The sequence below is a fragment of the Mus pahari genome, chromosome 19 (genome assembly GCF_900095145.1).
Source record: "Mus pahari chromosome 19, PAHARI_EIJ_v1.1, whole genome shotgun sequence".
Lineage (NCBI taxonomy): Eukaryota > Metazoa > Chordata > Mammalia > Rodentia > Muridae > Mus > Mus pahari.
The window spans coordinates 44,935,135-44,946,399 of record NC_034608.1 but is presented as its reverse complement, the minus strand read 5'-3'; the positions used below and the strand labels follow the sequence as shown (position 1 = coordinate 44,946,399).

The 11,265-nt window shown below is 52.8% G+C and overlaps 1 protein-coding gene and 1 long non-coding RNA gene across 5 annotated transcripts in view; one reads left to right on the top strand and one right to left on the bottom strand.

Moving 5' to 3' along the window:
• The window catches only part of Adgra2 (adhesion G protein-coupled receptor A2), a 39,887-nt gene that overhangs the window by 8,701 nt on the left and 19,921 nt on the right, over positions 1 to 11,265 (bottom strand). For 3 of the 4 annotated variants that reach the window (XM_021218671.1, XM_029531819.1, XM_029531818.1), the window contains exons 3-11: positions 5,954 to 6,025; positions 5,582 to 5,653; positions 5,325 to 5,396; positions 4,754 to 4,917; positions 4,105 to 4,318; positions 2,821 to 2,985; positions 1,574 to 1,772; positions 880 to 1,029; positions 615 to 776 (exon numbers count right to left, since the gene is read on the bottom strand). In XM_021218671.1, the coding sequence (XP_021074330.1) occupies positions 615 to 776; positions 880 to 1,029; positions 1,574 to 1,772; positions 2,821 to 2,985; positions 4,105 to 4,318; positions 4,754 to 4,917; positions 5,325 to 5,396; positions 5,582 to 5,653; positions 5,954 to 6,025 (1,270 nt within the window). The remainder of the gene's footprint in view (positions 1 to 614; positions 777 to 879; positions 1,030 to 1,573; positions 1,773 to 2,820; positions 2,986 to 4,104; positions 4,319 to 4,753; positions 4,918 to 5,324; positions 5,397 to 5,581; positions 5,654 to 5,953; positions 6,026 to 11,265) is intronic. The other variant, XM_029531817.1, reaches the window with a different exon arrangement.
• The window catches only part of LOC110336223, a 20,292-nt gene continuing 17,117 nt past the window's right edge, over positions 8,091 to 11,265 (top strand). The window contains exon 1 of the long non-coding RNA XR_002381209.1: positions 8,091 to 8,164. This is a non-coding gene — a long non-coding RNA (uncharacterized LOC110336223). The remainder of the gene's footprint in view (positions 8,165 to 11,265) is intronic.

Below are 11,265 nucleotides of genomic sequence, written 5' to 3'. Positions count from 1 at the left end.
TGTGCACATGCATACACATGTGTACACATGCACACATGCGCACCCACGCACACCCACATGTGCACATGCATACACATGTGTACACACACACATGCACATACGTGTGTTTTCCAGCCACGGGCCTTCTCCTTCTCTTGGAAGCATTGCTGCTCCAATATGCTCGCAATCTTCTACCTGCTATTTCTGTTGCCTGTACCTCAGCTGTCAGGCAGGGTCCATGTCTAGCCCCGATATGTCCCCAAGTCTCTAGCACAGCATCTTATACTGAGATGTTCTACCAGACTAGAGCTGTCACTGTCCCTCAGTGAACTTGCAGCACTCCTCATTCCATTTGAAGTGCTGGCCACCCCACACAAAGCCTCCCTTTTCCTGTACTCGCACCCACTATGCTATTTACTTCAGCCAGCTAACCCTCAACTCGGCCCCCAGCCAGAAAGCCCCCCCTCACCGTGTCACCATCGCGGGCCAGCAGCTCACAGCTGAGCTGTGCTTGCCACCAAGCTACCGTGTCCCGGCGAGGGGGGAGGCACGCCCCTTCTCTGAACCACTCCTCTCAGGCTCCCCTCCCCCAGTGCTAGCCCCTGAAGGGTCCCTCCCGCGCCAACCTACGGTACCACAGAGATGTGCTGGGCATGGGGGCTGAGGGCAGCTCCTCCGATTCGCTCCAGGGCACCCACAATGCCACTGCAGGCTTTGTCTTCTCGCTGGGCCAGCCACAGAAGGTGCTCATCCACCAGCATCAGGTTGCTGGCCATGTCCACCATCACCTCCACCAGCTGAGGGAGGGAGGGAGGGAGGCAGGGCCATTACTCAGCACGTGTGAGGCCTGAGTTGACGGGAGGATGCTTCCAGTGAAGTCCAAAGGATATGTTGACTCACCTCTTTGATCTGGTCAACGTAACCCAAAAACTTCTGGATCATCTGAGCCACATAGACCACGTCCATCATGTCTGAGAAGCTGGCGGCCTCTGCAGTATACACTCGCAGCTGGTGGGCCAACGTCAATGCATTGGAGGCATTGATGGGCATCTGGGGGTATTGGGGGGGGGGAGAGAAGATCAGCCTGGTTTCCCCTGTCTGTTCTAGAACGAGTCCCCTGGAACCCAGGGCCAACGCTGGAGAGGAACCAAGACCATCTACTGGGACCATCATGGTCAAAAGTGTCCACAAGCCCCTGATCATCACAAATCTAAGCTATTTAAGTCCAGCACCAGCAGCCTAAGGATGGTAAGAAGGCTGTAAACCAACGTGATGGTGGATAGGGAAGGCAGAGGAGAGGAGAGGCCTGACCCTGGGAAAAGACAAGCACCAAGGGATTTTTTTTTTAAAAAAGGTGTCAGTCCATAGTTCTTGCTGTTACCCCCCTCTTTGAGACAGGGTCTCATTATATAACTGGTCATCCTGGAACTCACTCCGTAAGACCAGATTGGGCTTGAACTCACAGAGACCCACCTCCCTCTGCTTCCTGAGTACTGGGATAGAAGGCATGCGCTACTATGCCTGGCAGCTGTACCCACTCTTAATGTACACCCAGGATTCGAGTTTGGGGTGGGGGGCGGTGCCCCAGCCTCACCAGCACAAAGGTGTAGAGCACCCGAGTGATGTCATTGGTATACAGACAGTGCGAGTAGTCCCCTGGCTCCCAGCGGCCAGCTCGGTCACACCTGCGTGAGGCTCGGGTACCCGGGGCTCCCCCACTCAAGGGCACAGAGGTGAAGGGGTACTGTAAACAGGACTGGTAAGCCGTGATGCCAGCCAAGGTTCGGGGCCACCTAGCGGTAGAGTTAGGAAACTGTTAGGACTAAGGCTCTTTGAGACAAACACCCTCCCCTCCTTAACCCCGCCCCAGGACTAGGACCCCCAGAGCTTAGTGCAGGGTTCAGCAAAGGGTATCCTGGCAGACTTTAAGGGGTTCCCTAGTTCTGCTTTCTTTCAGTTTGTTCAGACAATGCTACTGCAGGCAATATGTGGGGGTGTAATGCGGGGATTCACAGACAAGTTCTGTCACTAATTGGACAATATGCTGATTTTTCTTTCTTTTTTTTTTTTTTTTTTTTTGACTCTGGTATTCTCAGCTCTACAGTATGGAACACTGTAATAATAACTGCCCTCCATACAGAGGGCCTCTAGAACATTAAAAGTTTGACACTGTTTTGAGAAAGCTTGACACTGTTTGGAGAAAGCTTTTGCATACCAAAATGGGAGGAAGCAATGAAAAGCAGCTCATTTTCTTGAGCTGTAACAGCAAGACCGTGGGTTAAGTGACAAAAAGGGAGGCGTTGGGACTGACTGGAAGGAAGAAAGCAAGTGGGTGGGGGTTGGAGAGATGGCTTAGAAATTAAGAGCCCTGACTGCTCTTCCAGAGGTCCTGAGTTCAATTCCCAACAACCACATGGTGGCTCNCAACCATCTGTAATGGGATCTGATGCCCTCTTCTGGTGTGTCTGAAGATGGCAACAGTGTATTCATATAAATAAATACATCTTTAAGAAAAAAAAAGAAGGGCTGGTGAGATGGCTCAGCGGTTAAGAGCTCCGACTGCTCATCCAAAGGTCCTGAGTTCAAATCTCAGCAACCACATGGTGGCTCACAACCATCCGTAATGAGATCTGACTCCCTCTTCTGGAGTGTCTGAAGACAGCTACAGTGTACTTATGTATAATAAATAAATAAATAAATATTTAAAAAAAAAAAAAAGAAAAAAAAGAAAAGCAAGTGGGTGTGGTGCCCCTGGTCATGTGTGCTCTCTGAGGGTACAGGTGCAGGGCTGGGAATGGGGTGGGAAGAGAGGCAGCCATTTATAAAGCAGAAGCAGCCAACCTGAAGTCCCCGCGGTTGTTGGTCACCCGCTCTGCAGGGCAGTAGGAGGCAGAGGTCTCCAGTACTACTATCTCCACCTTCTTGCTAGTGTTGCCTTGGACTGTGGACACGGAGCACTCCCATTCACCGGAGGCCCACACACCGATGTGAGACAAGGTCAGCTCACTGCAGGGGAGGAGGGGGAGCTGGCTTTGTGTTCTGGTCAGCAGCATCACCGCCATCATCACCATCATCACCATCGCCATCAATTTTCATTATCATTACTATCATTATTAGTCAACTTGACCCAAGCTAGGGTCAACTGAGAAGACAGAACCTCAGCTGAGAAAATGCTTCTGTCCCAGGAACATTTTCTTCATTCATGTGGGCAGGGTCACTCCTGGGTAGGTGGTCCAGGTCCGGAGTTGTTTAAGGAAGCATGCGGAACAAGTCAGGAAGCACCCTCCTCCATGGTCTCTGCTTCAGCTCCCGCCTCCAGGTCCCTACCCTGAGTGAGTTCCTGCCCTGACTTCCTTTCCTTTCCTCCCCAAGTTGCTTTCGTACATGGTGTTTAATCACAGCAACGGAAAGAAAACTGAGACACTTGGTGAGCGCTCTCTTCCGTGCCCCCTGGACAGCCCACTGACCTATGCCTTGTCCTGGGACGACAGCTCAGGTTCTCACTTTAGTGGAATGAGAGATCCCTGTGCATACATACTCACTGCCTTCTGATTGGAGGGGCACTGTGGGCACTGTGGAAGCCCCTCCAATCAGAAGGCAGTGACGGTTTAGTTCTAAACTCTGCTCAGACCATTTATGATGACATCTTAGCTCTCTGTCACCGGCCAAATATGCCTGGCCCAGGGAGTGGCACTATTTGGGGGTGTGGCTTTGTTGGAATAGATGTGACACTGTGGGTGAGGGCTTTAAGACCCTCATCCTAGCTGCCTGGAAGTCAGTATTCTGCTAGCAGCATTCAGATGAAATTGTAGAACTCTCAGCTCCTCCTGCACCATACCTGCCTGGATGCTGCCATGTTCCCGCCTTGATGATTATGTACTGACCCTCTGAACCTGTAAGCCAGCCCCAATTAAATGTTGTCCTTATAAGAGTTGCCTTGGTCATGGTATCTGTTCACAGCAGTAAACCCCTAAGACACTCTCTATAATCTCTCTTTCCCCCGTCCTTCTCTCCCCCTTCTCTCTCTTCTCTCCCCCCTCTCCCAGGAATATGTCTGGAGGGCAATGGCAACTGTGGTTACCTGTCTCCATGCCCTCCACTAGAGAGGGACAACAGAGCCTGTACCTGGTGATGAAGGTGCAGTCGTGGATGAGGTTTTCAGCAAGGACGATGCCGGCCTGTTCGTCGCTCTCCATAGGGGCCCCATTGTGGTACCAGTGGATCCGGGTATCGTTGCCCAAGTAGCTGGCCGAACACTGGAAGGGCAGGCGGTCACCCTGGAACACCACTTGGCGCAGGGATGGGATGAGGTAGTGGGTGTGCAGTTCCAGGGCCCCTTCTGTGCATAAGACATCAGGGATGACGCCTGAGCTCATGCACGCGCGAGCCCACGTCTGTGAGCGGCTCCACTGAGAGCCTTAATTGTCCTTAAAGGGCAGAACACGGCGAGAGTGGGATCCCACAGAGCAGGCTCAGACCCTCTGCCTCTAGTGATCTCTGGCTGGGGATGAAAGGAGTCAGAAAGAATCCACCCAGAGAAAAGGGTAAAGAGAGAAGTATATGGTGGTGTTATGCAGAAGGGGAGACCAGATGAAAATATAAACAACCAAACAGATCTAGAAGAGGTTTAGGCATGCTGGCAGTTCCAGCCACCCTAGGAACTGGGGCCTGGAAAATGTGGTCATCATATAACCACATCCATAGCCCAGAGAGTTTGTCCTAACAAGTTGTGGGTGAGGGACCTGCTCTTTGGGGCCTGGGACAGGTTTCTCACCACAGCGGAGCTGGGACTCCTGGAGGCTGCTCAGGGCGTGGGCGTGCAGGGCACTGGGGTAGGCACAGAGTGTGCGCTCAGACAGCTGCAGGGAGTGATTCCTGGCCCAGGGCAGCAGCCAGCGCAGGTGGCAGTCACAGGTCAGAAACTCAGTACCAAAGTCCCTGCGGGGCAGGCACAGGGAACAGTGTGGGCTCATACGGATGAGGCTAAACAGGTTAAGGGCTAGAGAAGACAACCTTGGGTACATGTGGGCCCCACTGCCTAGGATGTGACTAATTTGGGGGCACTTCTGGCAGTCTGCCTAGCCAACAGGCATGATGATGCTCCTCCCGCTCTGGGCTAGAAATGGTCACACAATTGGCTCCAATCAATGCGCTGAATAGAGAATGGGAGTTTGAGAAGGGGCAGTGTGGGGTGGTGGGCAGGTAAGGTGGTTGCTCCCAGGATCTGGGGGTTTCTTGAGGGGTAAGGCAAGGGCTGAGTCCCCTGGTTCCAAATGTCTCCATTCTAGGCAGAGGAAGAGAAGGGGTGGGGGTGGGGCTGTTCCTGTGTTGGGAAAGATACTCACACAATCTTAAGGGCTGGCAGCTCATCAAAGACCCCAGGTTGCAGACTAGAGTAGATGTTTCCAGATATGTTTCTGCAGAGGGCAGGGAAGGGTGAGATAAGATCTCAGGGACCCCCCCCCCCGGGCCAAGCCAGTAGACGATGGAAGGAGAAACAAGGGAGAAAGAAGGTCCAGCCTTCTTCCTCCTAGGTCCTTCCCCCCCCCCACCCCCCCTTCCGCGTCTCTCCCCCTCCCCCTCTCTGAGGCTTATCACTCACAGTCTGAGAAGTCTAGGGAGCCCTTGAAATGTCTCAGAGGTGAGACAGCCAATCCGATTGTTGGAGAGATCTCTAGAGAGAGACACACACACACAAACTCAGCAAACCCTCAAATACGTCGCGATGAAGATTCTCTTCGGAGAGAGACATTCAGCTAGAGATTCCGTGGGCAGTAGGCTTGGGCCCAATGCCACAGCAAGCTGGAAACGCCTCCACGTTTGGCCCCAGCCAATGTACTGAGTAAAGGCGGGGTGTCTGAGAAGGGACAGGGCAGGGTTGGTACTAGGGGTGGGTGCTTGGGGGTATCTGGGAATTTCTTTGCGGATAAGGAGAGGGGCTGCGTGGGTAGAGTGGGCGGGGCATGCTACTCACAAGCGTTTTAGCTCTCCCAGACCTAGGAAGGCTCCGGGCTGCACCGTGCTGATGACGTTGCTCCTCAGGTCCCTGTGGGAAGCAGTGGGGAGACCTTCACACTTCTGTCTGAAGGCTGCCCTGCTCCTTGGGTGGGGCATTTTTGTCACCCCAGAGGCTGGCTCTCTGTGGTGCTTGGCTTCTTTCTACATCTGCTTTCCTAAACCCCACCCAACGGGTGTCCCTTCAGCCTCAATAGCCACCGGTAAGGAGTACTGGTCAGAGAAATGTTTGTGAGCTAAAGTGCCACGAAAAAGGACAAATCTGCACTGAAGCCCCCCTGCCCCCCCCCCCAACTAATTCACCTGCCGCTTACCTAATGATGACAGAGAGCTGTGTTGCAAATGGAAAGCCACAATTATCTTGGGCTATCTTTAGTTCCCTTAATAGTTACTTTGTATTCAGCCAAACTTCCTTTTGACTATCAGCTAAGACCTTTGTGACTTAGCAGATAAACCCAAAGCTAAGTATGTCCTCAGATAGCATCCTGGGCCCAGAACGGCTGACCTCTCCACGGCTGACCTCTCCACTCGGCTGTAATATCTACCTGTTTTCACTAATTTGGTAAATGCTTTGATTTATGGATTTATTTGTTCTGGGACTATAAAGTTTATGTCACCTCTTCCATGTCATTCGGGGCAAGTAGAATCCATTCCCCTTGGCCCATGGTCACCCATCTGTGGCTCAGAACCAACTACATCTTACTCCTCTGGGACAAGAGCTGTGTTTTATGTCAACATATCTGAGATGATACAGGAGGCAAGAGACGAGATAGGAAGGGCTTTGGATGGGGAAACAGGGACAGGGGGTGGAGAAAGCTTTGCATTAAGAAATAGAAGACTTAGCCGGGCATGGTGGCGCACGCCTTCAATCTCACCACTCGGGAGGCAGAGGCACGCGGATTTCTGAGTTCGAGGCCAGCCTGGTCTACAGAGTGAGTTCCAGGACAGCCAGGGCTACACAGAGCAAGGTCGGTTCAACAGAGCCACTCTAGATCTTACAGGGCAGCTCTGGGGAGCCTTTGAAAACAGCTATACCTAGTCATCAGAGGGAGTTTTCCAGTTATTGTATTCCAACAGCGCTCATTCTGCCCCTCCCCCACCCCCAACCTTTCTCTCCCGGCTGTGAAGAAGAGGGAAGCGAGGCTGGTGGGTGAGCAATGCGCTGTGCCCCTGTACAGCTCCGAGCTAAGGTTGCCAATCATAGGTCCAGATGAGGCCCAGGGCTAATAAAACGTATGCAATGTCTTTAGTCCTGGGCCCCGCCCCCCCCCCCCCCCGACTGCTGCCAGGAGGTGGCAAGGAAGCTGTCTCCAGGCTGAGCAGGTCACAGCAGGATGGATGATGGCTCCTGAGGGTCATCCCCACGCCATGTGAAGAAGCGTACCACAGATGAGTCTCACAGCAGCCTCTGACTCCCACTTCAGGGGCTCAAACACGACGCAGGAGTTCAACTTTTGACCCTCCCTCTCCTCCCCTCCCCAGCTGCTGCCGGTCCCCCCTTCCCACCCCCCAACCAGGAGGACATGCCTATCTAATGCATCAGCCCTGTACCTACTATGCAGGCCCCCACACTAAGGGCCAAACTGGGTTATCAGACTACTCATCTTCTGCATTATCCTCTATGCTGTGCATGGCTACGGAGGGCTACAGATCATGACCCGCCTACCCAAGGCTCCACCCACCCAAGGCTCCACCCCCTGTCCCCGCCCCATCTTTTCTAAGCTAACAGACTGAAACTGAGGCTGCCTATAACTCTATGGGTCATCTTTTCTGCTCCTACCTAAGAGAGCCTGGGAAGCCAGGAAGCAGTGAGTGGGTGACGAGCCATTCCTGGGGGGTGGGGGAGGAAAGACGACAGAAATCTGACAAAGATATCTGGGGGTCAACTTGGGGTCAACGTGGTTTCCAATGCTCAGCCATCCCAGCCAAGACTAAAGGCCTTGGAGACAGCTCTGAATTATGGACAGGAGAGAGTTAACTGAGCTCTTTCCCTGCTGGGTAAGAGGAAATGGGTGTCTGGGATGGGGAGGTGCTGTCCTGTCCCACCAGGGGGCCTGTTTGTGCAGTCCCTGTTGGAGAAAGAAACACTGAGAGACAAGAGGCAGAGATGAAGTTCCATTTAGGGCTGTTTGTACCTCAGCTCCCTCTCACACCAAAGACTCGGATGAAGGTGAGTTCCCCTTAAGAAAGAAGGGGATGCTAACTAACATCAGGGCTCATCGTCCTAGAGAAAGCTCTAGTTGTGGGGAGGTACCCCAGTGCTAGGCATAAGCTGAGACTGTGGAAGGGCCTTGCCTGGCCCTAGATTGCCTGAATGCCCAGTCAAGAGGACATCGTAAGCCCCCCTGCCCAGGACTGCCCTTCCTGTATATCACTGCCCCTCACCCCGACTGTCAGGCTCCACCCGTCCATCCCACCCTCTTCTGTTGATCCAGCATGTGCCCCCTGGCCTCTGCTGGGGTCTGGCCATTCTCAGGGATCTGCCTCCACCCCCTTGCAGGGGCGGGTAGAGGGAAACACATTCCTCATTGTGTGTCACTTCCCTTCATGGGCTGCCAAAGGGGCAGCCCCCCGCCCCTTCCCTCTCTGCTCACTTGTGTTTATTCTCATTTCCTCCTCCCCCCAACCCCACCCCGTGAACCCCACCCGCCTGTCCCACTGATGCTCTGCAGATGGGAGCAAGGCAGCCCTGGGGCCCCAGCCCCTCTCCCTGCCCTGTTTCCTGCAGCTGAGCCACTCTCTACGGGGGCAGCTTCCATGGGGACAAGCCGTCTTCCCCTTTCCTCAAGTCAGGCTCAGAGGTGACCAAGATGGTCTCTTGTGGTTAGTTTCCTAGGGGGGTGGGCCAGCCCTGGGACAACAGGTTTTGGGGGCAAATGCAGGGGAACTGCCTCCTGGGCTGAACCCTGACATCCCAGTGGGCCTAGGGACAAGCCAAACTCCTGGTCCCCCGAATAAGGGAAGTGGCTCAGGGCTGTACCTCCCCAGGGACAGGAGGAAATGCTACCCCAGGAACTGTATATTTTAGAAATCCAAGGCTCTTGTCAATTGGCTGTTCTCAACCCTTCCTGTTTAATACTGTTGGGGAAAGCTGATGAAATCCTGGACTCCCACCCTAGAAGAATGTTCTACACTTAACGCGGGGCACGTGGTCTTGAAGGGCTGTGGGAAAACCCTTGCACCACAGAGCTGAGGTTGGGGCTTACTGGGAGAGAGCTCTTACTCATGTGTAGGCCCTGAGTTCCACCCTACAGTGAAAAACACTCCAGGTATGGTGGTGCCTACCTTTAATCCCAGCACTCAAGAGGTACAGACAAGTTGGACCTCTATGAGTTTGAGATAGCGTAATCTACATAGCAAGTCCATGGTTAAGAGAGAGGGAGAGAGAGAGAGAGAGAGAGAGAGAGAGAGAGAGAGAGAGAGAGAGAGCCTAGCTCCAGATTAAGCTGAGGTCACAAGCCAAAGTAACCAGTCGAAGGACACAGAGCTATTTCTAGAACATGGATTGCATGACTCCCCATCTATTTCCACAGAGCCCTGGACCTGGAGAAGAGGCACTGCACCGAATGAGTGTCCCTATCCCCATTGCCTTTTGTCCAATCTTGATCATACGCTAGCTGCCCCGACTCCAGACACACCCTTCTCCTGATACGAGTGTCAGCATGAAGGGAGGGGACCCCCCCCCCCCGACAGCAAAAGTGGATGGAGACTTCTAGGGCAGTCACGCCCTGTGCCCTTTCCAGAACCTGAGTGTGGGCGCACAGCAGGGAGAGATCAAAGCTGGCTGTGGTGGTGATTCCAACCGTCCATCCTGGCACTTAGGAGGCCGAAGCAGGAGGATTGTGAGTTTTGAGGCCAGGCCACTGCTATCTAACCAGAACCTGTCTCCAAAAACCCAGAAACGAGCAGAAGCCAAGGCAAAAACAAAACAAAAGGCCCGCCAGGTAAACATTCCCGAAAGAACTCCATCATTATAGCCTGAAAGACGAAAATATCAAGTATCCATCAATGTATAAATAAGTAAAAGATTTAAAGTACAGTATGTTCAGTCAATGAGCTACTTATTATTTGCCCACAAAGGGGAACTGGTGCTGATAAAGCAAGGATGAACCTGGAAAATGTTAACAAGGGCTGAGAGGATCTAGTTATAAAAGATTACATATTATATAAGTCTATTTATACGATGTGTCCAGAACAGGCAAGTCCATAAAGATGGGAAGGATATTAGCGGTTGCTTAGGTCTGGCAGAGGAATGGAGACCGACAGCTAATGATTCAAGTTTTCTTTTGTGGATGATGAAAATGTTCTAAAATTAGATGAGGGCGACGGTTACACAATTTTCTGAAATATATCAGGGCCCACTGGATCATGCACTTTCAATGGGTGATATAAATTACATCACGTCAGAGTTGTCAAAAGTGTGAGCCGATGTGACTATGTGTGCGTATGCGCTCACACGCCATTCGGGCAGAGTAGGGTTGCACAGAATTGGCTCCTCCTAGCCCCCACAGACCTCCCTGCTTGTAGGTCTGAAAACCAAATTATAGGTTTGCTGGCCACACAGCAACTTGCCCTGAGCCCTACAAGGTTTCCAGAGTTCAACTTGAAAGCGCAGGCTGGCTGCAAAACTGGCCAGAACACCCCTTGCAGGTATAGAGGTTGCTCGGGGAAGGAAAAAAAAAGGATCTTGTGGTCAAGGAAATCCATTATGGTCCCAAACTCTCACCTTCCCACTGTCTCTAGGGCTTCTGTTCCTGAAACCTTCTACAGGTATTTATTGAGCACATACACAGTGCCCGGCACTAATGCTGACAGAGGCAAACAAGAGGGGGCAGTCCCTGACTGTGTGAGCCACTCCCCAGGGCTTCAGCTGTCCCTGTACTGGGGGCCAGGACAGCTTCTCCTGTCATCCCTCCCCAGTGTTAGTGGGAACAAGAATGGAATGGAGAGACAGAGCCCCAGGCCTCACCCTTGGCCCCACCCACAGATTAATGGAAACCACCTGGCTAGTGAGCCGCCCTGTCCGTTCCCATGAGCATCTGCTTCTAATGAGTGCCCCGGCACCCTCTGCATACCAGCCCTCAGGGCTCATTAATCTCATTAGGCAATGACAAATCATCTCTAGCCGAGCAAGCTCCCCTCCTTGGGCCTCTGCTCCAGCCTCACACAAGCCTCCGTGGGTCCACATCCGCGTGGAGTCTCACACCCTTCTACATACTCAGTCTCTCTCTCTCTCTCTCTCTCTCTCTCTCTCTCTCTCTCTCTCTCTCT